The sequence below is a fragment of the Lagopus leucura genome, unplaced genomic scaffold, assembly GCF_019238085.1.
Source record: "Lagopus leucura isolate 7727_CA_CO unplaced genomic scaffold, USGS_WTPT01 Super-Scaffold_1, whole genome shotgun sequence".
Classification (NCBI taxonomy): domain Eukaryota; kingdom Metazoa; phylum Chordata; class Aves; order Galliformes; family Phasianidae; genus Lagopus; species Lagopus leucura.
Genome location: NW_024962250.1, coordinates 39,224,051 through 39,245,094, shown reverse-complemented (window position 1 = coordinate 39,245,094; position 21,044 = coordinate 39,224,051). Strand labels below are relative to the sequence as shown.

Below are 21,044 nucleotides of genomic sequence, written 5' to 3'. Positions count from 1 at the left end.
GTTTTATGTTGTCCTGGCAAGATGAAAGATAGTTTTCTATAAATGTATGAAGTTTGGCCGTCGGCAGGCTTACACAGCAGCAAATGAAAATTTGAAAGGATCTTAAGATTTCCTGACGAATCATGGGGCACATAGGTGCAAATTTGTTGCAAAATAGAATGGCCTGGATTGAAAAGGCCCAGAATGATCATCAGGTTTCAACCCCCTGCTGTGTGCAGGGTCACCACCTACCAGACCAGGCTGCCCAGAGCCACATCCAGCCTGGGATACCCATATATGAAAACAGGGTGGATTCAGGAATATACTACAAAAAATGGGCATTTTCAAGTACAGAAATACTGCACAGAAATGTCACAGTTCCTTATGAAGCACTTTTCTGTGAGCACTGTCATCTTTAACCTACTGTTTCCCTTGCTCTAGCAGGGCTTCCAGTTGCTGAGTGTAGTTTTGGAGCCCACTGAGAAAAATTGGGGATGCTTTTGGAATGCATAGTGAATACTGTAAGTTGACAGCTCTCCTATGAGTTAGCTGAATGAATCCACTTTTATTTTTTCAAAGGCTGGATTTTGCTGGGAAAGATACAGGACAGAGAAATCTGCTGCATAGCCCTTTGGTTAAGGGGAGTGATTCTGCAGAAAGGAACAAAAATCAGTTGCAGCTCGCCCTGCTGAGCTGCTGGGGCTGGACCTGTGCACACAGCATTTGGGGCAGTCTGCATCAGAGCACAGCTGTCATCCCAAAGGCTCGTCCAAGCCAGAAGGAGCCATGTTCAGCAGACATCAAAGCTGATAAATACAGTGATTAATACCAAGTCACTTACTGTGGGGTTCTCTTTATTAACAAAGCTCGCAAGAAGGAACTGTGTTTGCCTATCTAGTGGCTTTAGAAGCATTTAATACCCTATTTAGCACTGTGTGCTGTGTTGTGGGGAGACTTTATCTTAGAGCGTCAAGTGGAGGATTTGTTTCCTGATGCTATTTCAGGATGTGCCAATAGAAAAGTAGTCCTGTGCTGGAGTACAAAGGTGCAGAGTTACATCTGTAGTCAGAGGAGTACTGCAAAGTAGTTTATTCTCATTGTAGTGTAAGTGCTGCTGCAAAACGGACAAAGAAACTGAAAATTAAGAATTAGAGTGGGTTATGCTGTCCTGTTGGGTCACTAACAAACCATTGCTGGCTAACCAGTGCATGATTACTGTCAGCCAGGCCATGTGATGGACTATTTATTAGCTGTTGCAGCAAAAACACATCTACCAAACGCGTGCCAAAATGAGTCAAGTGAACCTCTCTAGCCAGGGTCCCTAATATCCAAAAAGCAAAACAGAGTGATGCAATTGCTGTTGACAATCTCAATCTGCAGCATCACTGTTCTAATAATCATGATCTTTAGCAAACTAACATTGTGTTCCTGAGGAAAGATAGGATTCTGCTTTCTGGTTATATCTGTCTGTCTCTAAAGTGGGACAGGTTGCTCCCTGTTGGTATTCAGGTTGATCTCTTTCATCTAGACTGTCTAGATTTCTCTCTGGTGTTTGTCCTGAAACTCCCAATTTAATGTCATTTCTGCATCTTTCAGACGTTTCCAGCATCCTCTGCATGTAGAGGAGCAATTGAGTGAGGCTTCAGCCTCATAAAACCAGGGCACGACATCTCCAGAGCTCTTGGAGTGCTTGCCTACTATTTTTGGAACTAGCTCTATTGCTTCTATAATAGGAAGGCTTCTGGAAGCTTTCTCCTTCCCCTCGCCCCAAGAAAGTAGCCATTCAGCTGAGCTTCCATTAATTCACAATCTGCATGGCAAAACAAATCTAGTTTTATATGCTGAATAATTCAGCTGTGGCTCATGGATCACGTGGCCCTAAATGCACTGCAGTGTCTTTACCCATACCTAGTAACCCAAGAGCACAGCAGCTGTAGCAACAGTGCTCAGCTACCCTGTGCTTATCATTCGGGACACAGCATGGATTAAGCAGTGGCAGTGAGTGCCAAAGGAGGTGGTTGCTTTCTAGAGAGTGAAGTAATGTGTGATCTGTGTGTTTGTCATCAGTGCTGCAGTGGAATTGACAAATAATGGATTTATGCTGGTTTTGTTTTTCTCTTGGGTCAAGCAGAACAAATCCAGTGAGCCAGTTCTTCTTCCCAGTTGAGCAACAGATAATATCCCTAACCAAATAGAGCAAGACAGCTGAAGCCTTTCAGGAATAGTTGAACAAGTGAAACATTTTGTGATCGTTTCCAGTACAAAAACAGAGCATCAGTAAGGTGCAGTGGAGCTTGTTTTCTTCTTCCCTTTTGAGATTTTCCCTTTTGAGTGGAAAGGGGATAGCTAGTTCACTCCAACACCAAGCATACCTGAAGAGGGGAAAACACTGAGCTATAAATTGAAAACCTTTCATTCTTGATTGACATGATCTTGGAAAGGGAGACAGGCTCTCCCTGTGGTGCTTCATTAGAATGAGGACTTGATAATGCAGCAGGTATAGAATCATTAGCATTGGAAAAGACCATCATCAGTTAGTTCAGCTGCCAGTCTCTCACCACTGTGTCCCACCAAGCTGTCCTTCAGTGCCACATCTCCACCTTTCATCTCTAGGGATGGTGACTTCAAGTTCTGATGTTTGACAGCAGTGAGCAATCCAGCTTCAGGGCTTTGGAGCTCACGTGCTTGTTCTCCTCTTACAAGTGGAACACTACATGTTGTGTGTTCAAAAGTTTATTTCCACTGACTGGAAGGAATATAAAAACCCCTTTGAGGGCAGGCACCTTTCACGGTATGCTTCAAGGAGTGGCTTTAGAAAGAAGCTATGATTAAAGAGGAGCTGGAAGTGCATATGTTGAATCCACCGTGCAGAATCCCAGATTCTCACTGCATTGGATGAAAAAGCAGAAACATTGGGATGCAGGAGCTGTCGCAGACTGCTTGGTATAGACCAAACAAAGCTCTGTATTATAAGGCCTGAGCGATGGTTAAGTCCCTTCTAATGACTATATCTGTGTTAACTCTTCTGAGTTTCTTTTGAAAGACTTGCCTTTGCTTCCTTCTGCCTCCTGAGCGTGCTGGTTGCTGCCCAGCTGAGCCAGTGCCACGGTGCTGTGTGGCTGGAGGGCATCCCAGAGCCAGTCCCTGTCTGGAGGTGGGCTGCTCAGGCTGGCAGAGACTGATCTGCTCTTAGCAACAGCGGGGGTTCTGCTCAGAGCCAGTCCCTGTGCCACTGCTTCCTTCCTAGAAAGCAAATGTTCTCAAGGAGCGAGCCCATCCTTTGGAACACTTCAGCAGTTACTGTTGCTGCTGGAAACACGCTGGGCCTGCAGTAAAGCTTTAACTGCCGCAATGCCTGTAAATAACAAAAGCTGTGGTATGTTGCTGCACAGACGATTTCCCCCTGATTCCATGCTATTTAATACTGCAGGAGCAGTTCAGAAATGATGGTAAGGTAGGGAGTTTGGTGAGACCATCCAGCAATCTGCTGTCCGCTGCTGAGAGTGTGAGTGTGATGCTTCCTGCTGCCAAGATCTGAGTCCTTCCCACATCTGATGCATCCAGGCATATGTTTGGGGGCGGTTTCAGGAAAGGAGAGCTAGAAGATTAGTTTCTTATTTTCCTCTTTCTGTTCTGTTTCTCTGTGCATCTGTATTTTGATTTTCAGGCTGCACTCAACTCTGCAAAACTAAGCAAGGAAGGGAAGCATCTCCTGATAAGGATCAGCCTCTGTTAAGAAATGCTGTGGTAGCTAAGAGGCAGTAAGTATCTCTGTGCTGGCTTGGATGCTGATTATTTCTCCTTTTTTTTTTTTTTAATTCACAAGCACAGCTTTTTAGTACTCACACAGTGGGAATTTGTCAGTAGATTGCTGCCATTAATAGTCTATTTCAGCTCTTTTCTATAGACCAGCAGCTAAAGAAGGGCAAAAAGCATGCTTTGTATGGAGCTGTGTTTTCATCTGGGCTGCACTGTGAACTTGTCTGTATGGATTTTGTCAGCTTTTGCCTTCCTCTAGAAGGTGCTAGGCCTTTCTTTAAATGCATGGCATCCCATGATACAATACCTGTGCTTGGACTGGGGTTGTGCCTACCCCAACTGGAGTGAATTTGCATGATGTTTTTGCTTTTCAGGCTCTGCTATAAATGAGGTTTTTTCCTTATATATATAGCTATCTTTTTTTTTAATCACTTCTCAGTTTCTCTTTTTACATTTTGATTTACGAAGCAGCAGGACTGCAACAAAACACACGGTGCTCTCAACCAGGGGTACATCAACAGAGTTTAAGCTAGTGAAAAAGTGACTGGCATTCTTAAAACTGTATGTTTGCATTTATTTGGGTGTGGATATAATAATGTTTCTGTGATACAGTTCCTGCTGAGTCTGAAATGCTGGTGTCAGTAAAGCCAGAAGGCGAAGCCAGACAAAAGCTTGGATGGAAGTCAGAATTTCAGTGCCTCTTACTGGTGGTTCCTGGGAAAGGAATGATTTTGTTGAACTTTTCATAAAGCAGTGGGCATATGTTTATAGAAATGTATTTTCTAAAAACATCCCAAATGCCTGATTTTTCTTTTGGTGCTCAGATTTCACTCGTGCAGGTAGGTCCTTGTTGCAGGCTCTGGGTAGTTTAGTGAGGATGGTGTTTAAGTACAAAGCTGTGATGCGTGCAGCTCTTAACCATGTCTTCTATCTGCTGGTCTTTCTGATCTCGTGGAGCAGAGGGCACACTCTCACCCTCCAGCTCTGCCTGTGCAATGCCTCTGTCTTCTCAGTTCAGTGTGTTTCTTTGCATTGTGTGGAGCTCAGCAGAGACTTCTTCGTGAAGGACTGGAATGTATTTGTATAATATTTTATGTATTATTTTAGGCTCCTGCTTACTCAAACATGGGTGAATGATTAACCTCTCATTTCCCATCACTGGAGGAATCGTGAAATTCCTTTAACACACAAGTCCAGCTGGATGTAAACCAACTTCTCTCTCTCTCTCTGCTGAGAAAATCATCCTTAACCACTTTTGCTGAGCTTGGCTGCAAAGTTGGAGAGGGCTTCCCAGGCCAGGAGCATTCAGTGGCAGCACTGAGATGTAAGCCACACTGATTTGCACAGTGCAAAGGTGGGTGCTGCTCTGAAGTCCCGAGGTGTTGCAGAATCATCATAGAATCACAGAATGGATTGGAAGGGAGCTTTAAGACCATCCAGTTCCAGCACCCTGCTATAGGCAGGGACACCTCCCTCCAGTGCAGGCTGCTCACAGCCCCATCCAGCCTTGTCTTGAACACCTCCAGGGAGGGGGCATTCAGAACCTCACTGGGCAGAACGTGATGGGAGAGGCTCTCATCTTGGAGCTGAGAACAACCTGCACTGAATCCCAAATACTGTGAGGCCACAGCTTTATCGTTAGTGTTCTACGTTACGGCATTGCTGTGCGTAGTCATTCAGAGAGGAGGAAAGAAGCAATCACTAAAGCAGTCTACCAGCAACTCAGGCTTGAATATTCAAGTTTTTCCAGGGCACCTGAACTGCGTCACATGTTTCATGTTCCAATTTGATGGTGGTTGTTCTTCCACTGTCAAAGCATGCTGCAGCACCGCTGCCGTGTCAGCTCCAAGGACAAGGCGTAGAAGGCAAGTGAGATACGGAACAGCTTTGTTTTGGTGAAATCTGCTGCCTTATCTGTGTGTGATGCAAAGACAGGGCAGTTTTGAGAAGGTTTGGAGCTTGGTGGTGGCATGTTTATTTTGTTCTCTATGAAGGGGACACGTTACTTTGATTAGAATGCTAACGTAACTCGTCTGGCAGCATCAGATCTTACTGCTGGCCTGATGCTGTGCTAACAAGAAAAAAGGGCTTGCGTGTCTGGTTTGCATGGAGCTTGGAGGACAACGTGTCCCATGGGAGGTACCCAGGTAGGGCTGTAGCTGCATATAAGCACAGCAGCATACGTGATGTTGGGGGTGTTCATTTCTGTTTTAATGGTGTTCAGAAACCCCAGCTGCAGTAATGGCATGATGTTGTATAAGTTCTTTATAAGTTCTTTTTATATTTATGTATGTGGACATGTCTGTATGGTGTGTGTTTGTGTATACACAGAGTATCTACGATGTGTAGTGGTGTATTTATATCTATGCATATTTTCTATCCTTCTTCACCTTCTTTTGGGAAGGGATCCTTGTCCCAGTATCTGTGCCCTGCTGTACTCTGACATGATGCTACTTTTCTCATGTTTGTTCAGTTTCTAGGTGGGAGAGACACTGTGAAGCTCTGTGCAGGGCGAGGAGAGCTGAGGAGGGAGCCTTGCATGTGAACCAGGATGGACTGGCTGTGACGGCGTGCCTTAGCTGGAGGGGGAGTTACGATGAAGAGTTCCTGCAGAGCTGGCCTCCACAGGGAACCACTGAATTCTGCATCTTCTACCTTCCATCAAGTCAAACGGTACGAGCAGAGCAGCTGGCCTGCCTTTAGCTAAACATGTAGCACCCATTTCGCCTTCTCCTTGCTTTCTTATCGTCTTGTGTGTCACTTAGTTGGTCTCAATCCTTACTTTCTGATAGCCTTTAACTAAAATGTGATGGCTTGAGGGCAGAAGTGTTCTTTGACACTGTTGTTTGATAATGACACCTACAGGTGGTACTGTACTTGGAGAAACCTTTGATTATTATAATTCTTTTTAGTAACAGCTGTAAATTAATTTGGGAGTGTGGCTTTGAAGTATTTTGGAGAGTAGCTCGTCACAGTAGGCTTTAAAATATGCAGTCAGCTTACAGCCAGTGGAAATGCTGGCAGTCATTGTTGTGGTTTGTCTTACTATGGAGTAAGTAACTGGATTGGCTTAATCTGAGGTTTTGTATTGCTCCTTCTCCTGTGTCTCTTGCTAAGAAGAAATGCACGACTGATTTCAAACACTTGTGCTTATGTGACAATGAAGTGAACGCCTCTCACTGTGTGCTGTTATAGGAACACCGTACAGAACAACTTGTGCTTATGCAAATGAAAGAACATGCCAGTTTGAACAACAGAAAAATACGTATCTCCTTTGAAACCAAGACTCTTAGACTTCCTCAATCTGAAGGAAGAGAGGCAGCTTTCTCATTTCCAAAATTCATGTGGGTTTAAAGTAAACTTTAACCTTTGTTCCTTGTGGTTGTGTAGGCAACACATACTTGCTATGTTAGTCTCATAGTAATTTAGGGCTGGAAAGGACTCCCTTGGTTGCCCAGCTCCTTGCTTTCCCAAGGAGTGTCTCATAATCCTTTGGGTGAACTTGTTTTTAGGCCGGACTTCTGTCTTTTCTTCTCCCATAGATTAAACCATTACTGAAGATGACAGCTCTAACTGTGCAGTTAGGAACGTTTCGATCCCCGGAACGAATGTTCATGCCAGCTTAATTTGAGCTGGTGGTGTTACCTATTTTGTATAAGGACCTCCTCTCGTTTTCAGTGTTACCTTTTTTGCTGTGTTCTGTAAGCTGCAGCTGTATCCCCTCACCTATGCTTTGCTGTGCCCAGTGGCCCTGTGCTTTCTAGTAGCTTACTGAGCAGTGCCTGTTCTTAGTCTAGGTAAATCTCCTCTGAGCCGGGACAATAACTGTGTGCTGACTTCCAAGGGAGACCTTATAGGAGTGCTTTTCAGTGTCACAGATCTGCCTTCATTTGCCTTTGTGTCATGGATGTGTCTTTGCAGCACCTTTTTCAGTGAAAACTGTGCTTCTTGGTGTTCAGCCTTCTGCTGTGTCACCATCTGTACTTCAGAATTTTGCCCTGTTTCTGTTAACCAAGTGCTTTGCACCTCCTCCCTATTGGCATTGCCTTTCATTTCTGTAGCTTTGTTGTTGAGGTCGTTTGTAAGAAAAACCAACGGTTCTCCAGGCTGATTCTTGAGGAGTGTGTTTGGTTTTGAGGCTGGTGTTTTATTGTTCATCACCTGGGGCTCTCTGCTGTTAAGACAGCTTCTTTGTGCCTTTCAACAGTTTTTTGTCAAATCTGTCTTACCCAGTAGATCTTTGTGTGCCTCCTGAGACCATATGAATAAACCACATCAGAGTGTTTTTCAAGAAAGCTCTTCTGAAAACCTTCAGATTGGTCTGACATATTGTATTATTTCTTTTCCCCGTTCCCCATGTCCTTGTAATCCTCTTTTCTTTCAAAGCAGTGTTTTACACCAAAGTAAGACCAGCAGGCCTGGAGATGCCACAATCTTTCTCCAATGCAGCACTGCGTTCCAGGCAATATTGATCTGAAGACTTGAAACCTATGGCTACTTCTTGTATCCTTCCTGAAGAAGAAACGTGTTCAGTTGGAGTTTTTCTTATTTGGGATGTATTCATTATAATGAGAACACCTCTTGACTCCTGGAAGAATGCCTCTTGGTTCACTCTGTCTGCAGAGAAATCTTCTACACTAGTGTGGCCAGCTTCATGAACTGGATCCTTTAAGGCTTGACTTTCAAAGAACAAACTGGTGGCTTTCCTTCTGTTTCTGCTTATCCTTCCTTTTGAGCTCCTGCGTTTCTTAATGATAGTTCAGTCCAAGGTTAATTCCTACAGCCTTTCATGTGTGCACATTCTGTATGTGTTAAAGTCTGAATAGTGTCACTGCTGGTTTAACTACCTGATGAAACTTCTTACCCCACTGTATTAAAAACAACCTTGGTCCAGTTGCAATTAAAAAAAGAGGGAATGAACATTGTGGAAAGATAATGCTTCCAAAAGGAAACATCAGAGTTTCTGTACGGTTAGGGAATGTCTGTCTGGGATGCTTGCTCTGCCATCATCTTTGTGCTGAATGCCTTTGGGGATGCTTTAGGAGATGACTCTGAATTCCAGCTGTTTCAGTTGTTGTTTTCTCTCTTTCTGTCATCCCTGTGTCATCTGTGGCGTGATTGGAAAGTAGGGAACGGAGATCTGAGCTTCCTGAGGCTGCAATGAATAATTGATTGTATGTCATCTGGTAAGTGCCTTTATACAATGGCTGTTCCCAGAGCAATGCATCCTATTTTTCTTGTGTTGACCCACAACACTGCAGGTGGAAATTGATGGTATGGCAGTAGAGATTGAACCTTTCAACCAATATTCTGTTAAATTTTGTTGGCAGATGGGCAGTGGAGGGGCAGCCTGATGAAATGGCATCTGACACAGAAGTGAGTGTGAAGCCAAGGTGTGTCATTGAATTCCTCCATGCAGAAACAATGGCACCCACTGACATTCATCAGTGAATGTTTATGGAGTCATAAAGGAGCACAGTGCTCATCCAGTTCCAACCCCCTGCTGTGTGCAGGTCGCCAACCAGCAGCCCAGGCTGCCCAGAGCCACATCCAGCCTGGCCTTGAATGCCTGCAGGGATGGGGCATCCACAACCAAACTATTTGGAGACCAAACAGTGGATGTGGCAACAGTGACATTGGGTCACCTCTGCTGGTTCTGGATCTTGTGCATCATTGGCAAACCTGCAGAGCTTATGGTGGTGACTGCATTTAAAAACAGTGTTTTGTAGCTGAGAATTTGTTCTATCACATAGTGTTATTGTGCTCTTTGTATCTCTTGGAGTTTCCATGGAAATAAATAGGAGGCAGTACATTCAGAGCGACCTACATCCAAAACACTGGCAAGTCTTGTGAAAAGAGACCTGTTTAGCTGCGTGGTCTGTGATACTCCTTGCTTGTTCTCTGTCCCCATCCCTGCAGGCATTCAAGGCCAGGCTGGATGTGGCTCTGGGCAGCCTGGGCTGCTGGTTGGCGACCTGCACACAGCAGGGGGTTGGAGCTGGATGAGCATTGTGCTCCTTTGCAACCCAGGCCATGCTGTGTTGCAGTTAGGCAGGCACAAAGGGATTGGGAGCAGTTGCTTCAGTCTGAAGGTAGTGCTGCAAGGGAGTGCTTTTTTCAAGAAACCAGATGCCTCCACAGCTGCTACAGTCCCACCAGCCCCTGCTCTGGAGCACCGTGCTTCCCAACCCACCTCTCTCCAGGCTTGGATGCTTTCCATGCACCAGAACAAGCTTCAGTGAGTAGCAGAGTGTTGTCCACCCTGGCTCTTAGCTGGGACTTTCCCATCCCAGCAGGATCTGCAGAATGCCTTTGAAGCAGCTCTCTGTCTGCTCTGCCTGCCCCAGCAGTGCAAAGGGGATGGAAGTGGTACTGGAGATTGCACCCACTGAGCACTTCCAGAAATAACAAGTGGTTGACCGTGGTTGAACTGACGTGCAGTGCTCAGTCCTTGGTAATTGTCAGTGTTCTTTGCAGAGGAGCAAAGTTTCCCATAAGAGAGATGGGATGCCAGGGAAGATATGTGCCCTGCCAGAGGTTGCTCTTGGTGTGGCTTTTCATTGCTGCTGCCTTTTTTTTTCTGGCTGGTGCCTTGTGTTTGTGTGTCCTGAGGGGTTTTTCAGAGTTGCACACGCAGTCAGCAGCGCTAGGAAATCTTGCCTACTGGAGTGCTTACAGAACTTCTAGGGGAGCTTTTGGGGTTTCGATTGAAATATTCTTCTTAATAAAACCTTCTGGTGCTTTGCCCAGAAAACATACGGTGTGAATGTGCTGTTTGAGAGCATAGTTGGTTTTGTTGTTTTTGCTGGCCAGAGGAAATCTTTGTGTTTCACAGGGCATTTTGGGAGTCCTGACCGAGGCGCAGGATGGGATCTGTAGGCTCTCTGTAGACCCTAGGAAGGACTTTGGGTTGGTGCTGGCTCTGGTCTTGTTGAACAAAGAATCATAGAATGGTTTGAAAGGGACCTTTAAAATCATCTAGAACTTCTTTATGGTGAGAGTGATGCAGTGCTGCCCAGAGAGCTGGTGGAGTCTCCTTTTGTGCAGGTAGCCAAGGGCTGGACACTGAGCTGTGCGACCTATGGTGGGGTGCTGATGTAGTGGGGGGGTTGGACTTGGTCTTTGGAGGTCCCTCCCAACCCCTGCAATTCTGTGAGTTGTGAAAGTGGAGCCTCTTGTATTGATTATTTTTTTTTCCTCCAGTTTCTATTCAAGGAAATATTTTGGTTTTTAGGCCGTTGTGATGTAGATGATGTATAAATGCAGAAAGATTCTGGTTGGCTTGGTGCAGTAGCTAATGGATCTTCCCTTCCACACAGAGAGGGGAGGTGTGTGCATGTATGAAGGCTTGCATTTATGCACCAGTCCAGCATAGGAGCCAACTGTAGTGACAACGAGCTGTACTGAAACTTGTAAAAACAGCAGTGTCATTCCAGAACTGTAAGTATCCTGTTTTTATGTGCCTGAGACATGGCTGATTAGAAATTAAAACAAAAAACAACCTGGTCCTCTCACTTCGTTGGCTTAAGGATGGAATAACAGTGTGAAGGCAGCACTGCCAGTTGTTTCAGCGCTGATGGCTCTTGGCAGAATTCTCTCTTATCAGCATTTCAAAACCACACATGTGGGATTGAGGATCTTTTATGTTTATGCCATGAAGTTCTGAAGAGTCACTGTCTCTAAAGATAGAATGAGAAAGCTTGATGGCTTACAGACTAGGGGAAAAGAAACGGAATTATTCTCAAGTATGATAGGGAATTGTCAGTGACTTCTCCTTTTAACAATTATTTTTGGTGTTTATTAAAAAACTTGTAACTTAAAAACTTCACCTGCAGCAGCCACAGTTCTCTGCTTGCCAGCACTGCAGTGGTGCAGAAATAGGGTGGGCACTGGGGGGAGAGGATGGGGCTCTGGTTTGCATTCAGAGCATTTTCTGCTGGAAATCCTCGCTCTGATTCCTGGAGCTAGGAATGAAACGTGCTGCTGATGCATGGGGAAGATGTTCTTTGTGTTTAAGAAGGATGAATTTTGAATGTTCATGGCAAAGTGTGTAAGTGGTGGGGGTGAGGATTTGCTTCTCTCTTAGCGATGCTTTCAGGTAAGGTCTGCCACTAAAAGCTCTTCCTCATGGCCTGAAAACTTGAAGGGAAGTGGCAGTGCCATTCAGATGGAGTTTTGTAGCTGTCTGAAACTATTAAAGGAAGGTTTTCTTTAAATCTGGATCCATTAAAACAGTGCAATGAACTGAATGCTGAATTCAAATGAGGCAATTATTCTGGCAGTAAAACTTCTGACTAAGGCATAATTTTGTTATGCAAATTGTAACTTTTCAACCTTAAATGGTATTGTTGGCCTAGCTGGAGACCAACTGAAACACAGGAGGAAATATAACCTTAAATGAGAAATCCATAGTAGGTGAGGCATAACTTTATCCTTTGTCTTTCTCCGTAGACCTGAAATAGCTGTGAGCAGCTGAACCAACTTTGCTGGCTAAACGTGTCCTCCGAGCCCGCTGGGTAACCAGTTCAGTCCTGTTCTCATTCATGTAATACCTGAGCTCACCTTCATTTACAGTTTTCCCTTAATGAAGGGTGTTGAAGTGATTTGTCCTGCTGGATTCCTGAAAATGGTTCGAAGAAAGCCTTTTTAGCACATAATTCAGCTCATCTTTCAAGCACCCTGGCGTGAAAACTCAGCAAGGAAATCTGATCTTTCGTTCCCAGCTCCTGGGATTTCAAGGTGGAAAGCTGTGTGTTGCATTGCCTTCACCTTTTCTTCCCCCAGGGTACTGCTGTGAGCAGCTACCACAGCTTTTCTCCTGAAAGCACCTCCAAAATGCCCTTCTGAGTGGGGAAGGGAAGACTGCAGGCATGCTTCTCTGCTGCCTTTCACCCGCACCTTGATTCTGGCCTGGACACTGACCCAGGTGTGTTGGTGGCCTGACTGAGCAGCTATGAATTGTGGAAAAGTAGGCTCGAGCAAACTTGCAGCAGCCTTGATTTCCTATCCTCTCTTCCTCCTCTATTTCATCACCCCGAAGTTCTATTTTTATGAGGTTATTTTAGTTGTTAGCATCCAACTGAGAAGGGAAACAAAATAGCTCAGTTGCATTCTGCAGAGGAAAGTGAACTGGGAGGTGACCCAATTCCAGCAAGAGCTGGAATTAGCACAGAAGGCATGGGGAGAGAATTAACCCAGCAACTGGGTGCGTGTGTGTGCAGGAGTGGGAGCTCTCTTATCCCCACAGTCTGTTGCTGAAGGGAAGGTGACATTAGCACTGGTTGCAAGGGTGACATCGTGTTCTGCCTGTAAAACTGAAAGGGAAGAGATGCTTGTTGCTGAGCACATTATGCTCTTTTCCTGGGTTCCTAGTGATAGGGAATGACCTCAAGTTGCACTAGGGGAGGCTCAGGTATCTGTTCACCCTGGAGGAAGAGCCTGAAGTCACCTGATGATGGAATCCCATGTGGCAGTGCCCTGGGCTTCTGTGTTTTTGAGCTTTGTGTTGAGATTATGGTGGAGGTGCAACAGAAAGGACGAATCGAGTGGGGCCAGTGGCGTAGGGCCATTGCCTGAGTGGTGCTGCTGTTAGGGCAGCAGTGTCCAAGTAATGTCTCCTTCACAGCTCTTAGATCTTAACCATAAAAATGCTTGCTTGGATGTGGTTTTGTCCAGCCAGAGTTGGTGCTTCTGTCACTTTTTGGTTTGGCATCTGATGTGCAGCACAAGGGGGAGCGTGCCAAATCTGCCAGTGTCAATATACTCAAGGATAATAGGCATCGTTGGGTAGATTTAGGCTAGATATTAGGAATAAATTCTTTATTGTGAGGGTGCTGATGCACTGGAACTGGTGATGCACTGATTGCTCAGTGTGGCTATGGATGCTGCTCCTTGGAGGCATTCAGGGCCAGGCTGGACGGGGCTGTGAGCAGCCTGCTGTAGAGGGAGGTGTCCCTGCTATAGCAGGGGGTTGGAACTGGATGGTCTTAAAGCTCCCTTCCAACCCAAACCATTCTGTGGTTCTATGATCATTTCAGGTGGTGTTATGAGACTGGCAGTCTGCTGGGATGTCTGATCAGTGTACTTACACTTGCTAATTTCCCTTCTTAGCTTTAATTATCTTCTGAAATTTGTCCTTGTAGCTGGTGGGTAAGGTCAAGGTAAGCGCTGTGACCCCTGAGTGCCTTACAGCAGGGTCGGGGCTGAACGGATGGAAGGATTGCTTGGACTCTAGAATGAGCCACTGCATTTGCACCGTGGACATAACTTAAGCATTAGGATTTCACCTCGGGACTCCCTGGACACAAATTACTCTATTGGGAAGATCTCTGCTGTCCTTAAGATTTTAATCATTGCAAGATGCGAGTTGTTCTCCGAGGGCCGACTGTAGCTGCCTGGCTGCTGCTTTTCCTTTTTCATGTGGTTCCTTTTGAGGTGTGGGCTGCTTGATGAAGGGTAGGAGGCACGCTGGTGCCCTACCCTGAGCCACTTTCTCTTGTTCCAGGCAAGCATATTTTGCAACTATAATTTCTTCCCTTTCTGTTTTTCTAGGGTTTCTGGTATGCACTTAAAGCCATATCTCAAGTTACAGAGGAAAGAGCGATCAGAAATAAGCCAGGACTCCCTCAGAGGCCCACCTATGACCCATCAGAGGTCACCCCGAGAAGACAAATACGCCACCAACTGCACCAAACTGAGCGTTTTCCCCAAACCCCCCCTTGTGAGTCCATCTCGAAAGCTTCTGGGAATTATTTATCCAAATACTATGTGCAATATGAACGGGAAAGGTCCGGCAGATGGTCTGAGCGCCAGGGAGAAGAAAAACGTCCTGTCAGCAACGATCCATCAGGGAGAAGAAGGGGAAGGGCCTCTGGATGTGTGGGCCGTGGTGAAGCCCGGCAACACGAAGGAGAAGATCGCTTTCTTCGCGGCCCAGCAGTGCAGCAGCAACAACCGGCTGGGCTCCATGAAGCTCAAAAGCACGTGGGATATCGATGGGAGAACGGTGAAACGCCGGAAAAAAACGGTAGATCTGAAAAAAGCCAAGCTCCAGTTGGAAAGGATGAGAGAGGCGAATGCCAGGTGCTCCCAGCCGGAGCCTTTCGCGTGCGGCATCGAGCACTGCTCGGTGCATTGTGTGAATGACAGTGGTGAGGGGGTGTTCCCGGGCAGGTCCCTCTCTGTGATAGAGATGGTTGCGTTTCTGGAGCAGCGAGCAAGTGCTTTACTGGTAGACTGTGCTAAAACTTGCACGTCCGCCTCCACGGTGAGGCTGAGCGCTGTGTCTAAAGGTGCTCTTCCCAGCTCTGAGCCTTTCTCCGCCGCCGGGCCGTGCGAGGTACATGAGAGGGGAAGCTGTGGTGGCAGCGAGCAGCAGCAGAGCGAGCCGGTGCGCGTCCTGGACATGGTGGCCAAGCTGGAGTCGGAGTGCCTGCGGCGGCAGAGCGAGCGGGACGGCAGCAGCCTGTCGCGCAACAACAGCTTCCGCAGGAACGTGGGGCGGGTGCTCCTGGCCAGCAGCACGCAGCCCGCTGCTGAGCCTGGCAGGGCCTCTGTAGGCAGTGTGGGTGAAGAGCTGGGGGCGGCGGGGGCTGGCTGCGGAGCGAGGTGTGGGGATGCTGGGCTGTGGGATGGCGCTGCCTCTGCTCCGCAGCCGTTCCCTCCTGGGTTGGAGGGGAACGCGGGTTCGGGACTTGCTCACGCTGTGTTGGCCATTGCGGCTGGAAGGAGCGATGCTGAAAGGCGGGTTGAGCCTCCCAGGGCTCTGCCAGCCCTGTGTCCGGCTGTGGCTGGGGTGCCGGCGGATTCCTTGCCGAGCAAGAGCACAAGTGTTGATTGTACGTCGAAAGAAGCTGTGATCCTCTCAAAGCAGAGCCTGCATCCTGCTAGGAAGGAGCCCTTGTGCATCAGTATATCGGTCGCCAAGAGTGATAGGAAAGAGAAGCTCCCTCCCTCCAGTTTGAGTGAAGACCCCCTCCCAGGGAGGTTGTTTTTTCTCCGGGCTGAACAGAATGCCGCTCCTGCACCACAGCCGCTGCAGGAATGTACCCAAGGGAAGCCAGGAGAAGGAGTGCAGAACGAGGATGAGGAGGCTGTGGAATCTGACAAATTGTGTGTCGGGACCAGTGTCTCTCCTGAGCCATCAGCCCTTTCTGTTCCCCCTCCAGAAGGTGCTTTGCAAGTACTCGATGCTTCCTGCTTGAAACGGCAGGTCTCACATGACTTTTTGGAGACCAGGTTTAAAATCCAGCAGCTTCTGGAACCTCAGCAGTATATGGCTTTCCTGCCTCACCACATCATAGTGAAGATCTTCGGCTTGCTCCCTACGAGGAGCCTGGTGGCCCTAAAATGTACTTGCTACTACTTCAAGTTCATCATCGAGTACTACAACATCAGGCCAGCAGACTCACGTTGGGTCCGCGACCCCCGCTACCGAGAAGACCCCTGCAAGCAGTGCAAGAAGAAGTACGTGAAGGGGGACGTGTCGCTGTGCCGCTGGCACCCCAAACCTTACTGCCAAGCTTTACCCTACGGGCCTGGCTACTGGATGTGCTGTCACAGGTCCCAGAAGGGCATCCCGGGCTGTAAGTTGGGTCTCCATGACAATCATTGGGTTCCTGCCTGCCACAGCTTTAACCGTGCTCTCCATAAGAAGACCAGAGGAGCGGGAGCCGAAGGAGAAGAGGAATATTAGTGCACATACACTTTCCTGTGAGATGGTTTGGGGTAGGAGGAGATTCTCATGCCTTGTGCTGTTTACAGTGTATATAATTGTCGTGTTTTTCACAGGGCTATGAAACTGCACATACTTCAACACAAGAGCCTTTACCTTTTAGAATAAAGAAAGCTTTTAGTCCATCTATGTAAATAACACTATAAAAACTAATTGTACATACAGAGTCTACAGCTGGCTGAACAACGTAATCACTACAATGCAGCTATGATAGTGTTGCGGCTATAGGTGTGTGTGTTTTTAAGTGTCTTGTTTCAAAATCTGTATATCCTGTATAATATATGAATGTTTCTGAGAAGAAACTCTAAATAGGTAAAGGCCAACCTGGTTAAAGAATCTTCAAACAACTTAACTGGACAACCTTAAAACTAGACTAGAACAGAAACGTGACAGTAGTGGTGGCAGTGGAGGAAAAAAAGAGAGGAATATTATTGTATAGTCAGAATATAAAAGAAGTTCTTGCCTACCTTATCCATGTTGTCTGGTTGGTTTTTTTGGGGGGTTTTTTTTTTTTTTTTTTTTACTTAAATAAAACGTGCATTCTAGATCTGCCTTAGCTGCCTTGGTCTTGTGAAAATGCTGTAAAACAGGAGGTGAGCACTTGGTGTTGTGCTGGAGCCCAGACTTGCAGCCTAATCCTATGAAGCAAAAACCCTTCCTGGTAGAGCTGTGCTCCAGCCCCTGCCTGCTGCTTTCTGCTGTGTGTCAGTGCTCTGAGGGCTGCCAGAAGCACAACTGAATGGTGGTGATTCCTTGAACTCTTCATGGCGTCTCTTGGAGCGTTTGCTTTCGTCTCCTGCAGTTCTGTCCCTGGGCCCAGGGAGGGCTGAAATGTGGGGCAGAACCCCCAGCAGTGGCTGTTCTGCTCTGCAGCCAGGAGTGGGCTTTGGTTTGCTATTTATGGTGCGTTATTGTGCAAGAAAATGCAGAGCCCTGGCAGCCTGTGCTCAGCTTTGTAAGGGATGCTGCTGCTCTTCTTGCTGTAGCTACACCTGGGTGCTGCTCTGCCCTCTGCAGTGCCAGCCAGGAGCAAGGAGAGCAGAAAGCCGCACGGAGGGGCAGCTGATGGAGGAGAAGTGGCATCCCCTGGGACTTGGGTTCATAATGGGGCGCAGGGCCGGGATGAGCAGGACTGTCCTGTGGTTGAAATCATGCCAAAACTGTTGGGATCAAAGGCCACACCTTAATTTCAATTAAGGAAGAGGGAGAAGAAAGAGCTTTCCTGCCCCCTGCCCAGGACTCTGGAAAAGTGGAGATAAATGCATGGCGCTGACGGTGGTGAGGAAAGTCACTGCTGGGCTGAAATAGAAGCAGCAGAGGAAAATATTTTGTACCTAGATAAGGAAGCAGTGAGGTCATTTTGCTTAGAACAAGCTGTGAGATTCTGGTCACCTTCAGTGACTGAGGCCACTGGGGGGGATGGAGAAAAATGAGAATAACAAGCTCCAAGCTTGCGTGTAAACTGCTGAATCCCCTGCATAGAGAGGGGTGTGCCTCAATGGAGATGCCATTGTTTGAAGCAAAAGTATTCTTTCTTTTACCTTGCTGCTGCATGTTTTGCTGCTTCCCAATTGCACTGTAGCAGGGCTGGTGCCTGTGATGCTTCGAAGGCTGGAAATTGTCATGTACCCCCCCCAGAGCATTTCAAACCACGAAGAAGTGACAATTCTACCACTTAAAAAAATTACTGTTAAAGATTTATTGCAATAATGCAATAAAACTTAGAAAAGAAAAATAATAATAATAATAATTGTATTTAGTTCCATCTCATTGGGAAGTCACAATGGCCAAATCCAGCTGCAGGGATCAGCCTGAGCCAGAACTGCTGTCTTCACCCCACGCCAACTGTTCTGCAAACTCAGCTGGCTGCCTACAGAAACCTCCAATGAGCAGACAGTGCTTCCTTCCCTCACCCCCAAACAACCTGGAAAACCAATCCCACTGATTGCACTGGAGGTTAGGACACATGTAACTCTCCCTGAGCTACACGTGTGCAAAACACTTTAAAACCAACACTCTATCCTGTTACACAATTGTTCCTTGAAAGGACCGGTCTCGATGCATTCATGCCTTCACAGTGCCACTGTGCACTCTGTGATGTGGTGGGAAATAAATTATTTGGAAAACACCATGGTCAAAATAGGGATATGGCTTCAGAAGGTGTTGTGGTAGTGGCTTTCCCCCCCCCCCCCTCAGAATGCATAAATGGCAGCATCCAAACAGAACCGTGGCCTGGCCATTAGGGCTCTAAGTAATGCAAAGGCAGCAATGAGAGTGATTGAAAGGTGTAGTAAAATATGTATATAGGGAAGCAAGATGGGCTGTGTGATGCTAAAAGCCCAGCATAGGGCACTGCTCAGACACCAACAGCTTCTAAGGGGAAAGTAGTCAGTAGGGCCAAGACTGCAGTTGGCAAGGGGGTCTGTGCTGTCTGTCTAACTTAACTTGGGTTTAGGACCAAGGGTGTCTTCACAGAACAGCGTACTGTTAGTGCAGAGTTAAGGGTCTTGGGTCCAAAGAAACCCCAAATAGATTCCCATCCCAAAGACCAGCAGCTGCTGTGCAGGACAGAGCTGGGCTGTACTACTAGGTGCAGAGCTCAGCAGGGCTGGTGCTGCTTTGCTGCTGTGCACAAGGATGCTGCCTCTCTCTGCCTCACCTCTATGTGCCTCACTTGCATCCCCAGCTGCTTCAACAGAGAAGACTGCAATCTTCCATCTGAGAGGGATGGGAGGATGATTTCACACAAATGCCCACGAAGGTGTACAACATCCCAGCTGCATGAAATGCAAACCATACAGTGGAAAACCATCCTTAAGAGAGGCAGAGGAAGTGAAGGAGCACTTGTTAGCAAACCCCTGTCAGCATCGCAGCTCCCGCAGTTCTGTGAGCACGCCAGCTGCCCTGGGAGCAGCACTGCAGTGAGATGAAATCAGCTCCTTGGCAATCAGCAAACAAGAACAGAAAGAAAAACCCACCAGCAACACAGAGTGGAACAGGGTTTAAAACGCACGTGGCACGTAGAACAAGGGACTTCATGAAGATAGCTTGAAATGAGGCTTCTCTAATATTAAAAATGGCAACACGGTGTAACCGATGAGTCTTATTGCAACAACAGTGTCAGATGTGGGTCTAGCTAAGAACATCCAGTGTTTCTTTGGTGTGTGGTATCAAGAGTAAAGAGCATCGTGCCTGGAGAGCACAACATGGTATGTGTAGATTGCCTACTGGTGGAGCAAGCCAATTTCCTACAGCAAAACTGGGCCAAGATCCACACCAAAACCTGAAACAAGAGCAACCTGCTGTGTGGATTCTTGTCCATGCTGATTCTCCGTATTAAAAAAAATATGGCAACAGAGATTAGAAAACATGTTAAAAATGCATCATTGTCATGTCCTGAATGAGAAAATTTAGAAATGTGCATTTTTGCATTATGCAACACAGATTTAAAACACAAACATAAACCCTGTGAGGAGTTAAGAACGCGTGAATTGCATTCGCACCACCGTCCAGACTGAATACTGAGCAGCCTTCCCTCTGTACTCGTTTGGATCCAAACACTACAGAATCTGTTTCTTCTTTAGGAGACAGAGCTGGAGGCCGCTGGGTCCTCCTTTGATATCCAACAATGCAGACAGAACCAAGACACAAAGTGCCAGCACAGAATCTGTCAGAATTACGTAGCTAGCTAATGTACAAAACGGTACCATCACAGTCATCTTGGGTCAATAAAAAGGTTCTTCTGGTTTACAAAATCGAAGTCGGACCTTTTCTTTGTTCCAGGCACTACTTAACTGAATATGTAAGGTTTACTACAGCATTGCTGGGGAGGGATTCCTTCCAAAATCCTGTGATCCTTTTCCCGTGCTCGTTAGCGATGCCCGGTGTACGCCTTAAACCACGAGGTCACTGAGGCAGCAGCAGAGGAGATCATCCCGCCAGCACTGCTGCTGGCGATGGGCTGTGACACCTGCGTGCTCTGGCTCTGCAGCATCTCCACCTGCTGGGAAGGGATATCACAGAACCTGGGGCTCGGCAGATTCTCCCAGTCTGTCCCCAGATCCGTCTCTTCGTCGCTGACGTGTTCATCTCCGCTCTCATCCGTCTCACCGGTGGCACTGGGATCCACAAACTCCATGGAGTCTTCCAGGTCAGCACTGATTTCAAAAGGGCCAGACCTGTGGACACGGACACAGTGCTGTCAGTGCTTCCAGTACAGCGCAGAAGAGGGGCTGTCCTAGGCCTGCCTAAGCAGCCTGCTCTGTCATGTGCACATGGAACAGACGTTAGAAAACCTCTGCCTTTATCAGCTGGCACAGAGAGGCTCCCTGGCTACAACCGCATTGTGACAATGGTAAAACAGTTGGCCAAGGAAGCGATGAGCAGGAACGGCAGAGGAGCTGTTTGGCTTCAGCAGTGCACAGTGTAACACACACAGCTACTGATAGTAACTCACAGCTCCACTGGTGGAAATCTCAGCTTGATGTGGAACAGCTTTGATTTTTAATGCTAGCTTTGACCGGGCCGGGAAGGCTGCAGGGAAGGCTGCAGGGAAGGCTGCAGGGAAGGCTGC

At 47.1% G+C, this 21,044-nt stretch overlaps 2 protein-coding genes across 19 annotated transcripts in view; one reads left to right on the top strand and one right to left on the bottom strand.

Annotated features, from left to right (window-relative positions):
* FBXO34 (F-box protein 34) overlaps positions 1-17,023 on the top strand; it is a 41,508-nt gene extending 24,485 nt beyond the window's left edge. For 4 of the 18 annotated variants that reach the window (XM_042871604.1, XM_042871597.1, XM_042871587.1 and 1 more), the window contains 3 exons: positions 3,647-3,740; positions 6,212-6,411; positions 14,290-17,023. In XM_042871604.1, the coding sequence (XP_042727538.1) occupies positions 6,335-6,411; positions 14,290-16,432 (2,220 nt within the window). In that variant the 5' untranslated portion in view covers positions 3,647-3,740; positions 6,212-6,334 and the 3' untranslated portion in view covers positions 16,433-17,023. Of the gene's footprint in view, positions 1-3,646; positions 3,741-6,211; positions 6,412-8,127; positions 8,925-9,068; positions 9,151-9,750; positions 9,977-11,057 lie in introns of those variants that run through there. The other 14 variants (XM_042871631.1, XM_042871612.1, XM_042871641.1 and 11 more) reach the window with 11 other exon arrangements.
* Positions 17,024-18,155: 1,132 nt separating this feature from the next.
* ATG14 (autophagy related 14) overlaps positions 18,156-21,044 on the bottom strand; it is a 16,299-nt gene continuing 13,410 nt past the window's right edge. Inside the window, exon 10 of the mRNA XM_042871731.1 lies at positions 18,156-20,649. Within this exon, the coding sequence (XP_042727665.1) occupies positions 20,343-20,649 (307 nt within the window). The 3' untranslated portion in view covers positions 18,156-20,342. The remainder of the gene's footprint in view (positions 20,650-21,044) is intronic.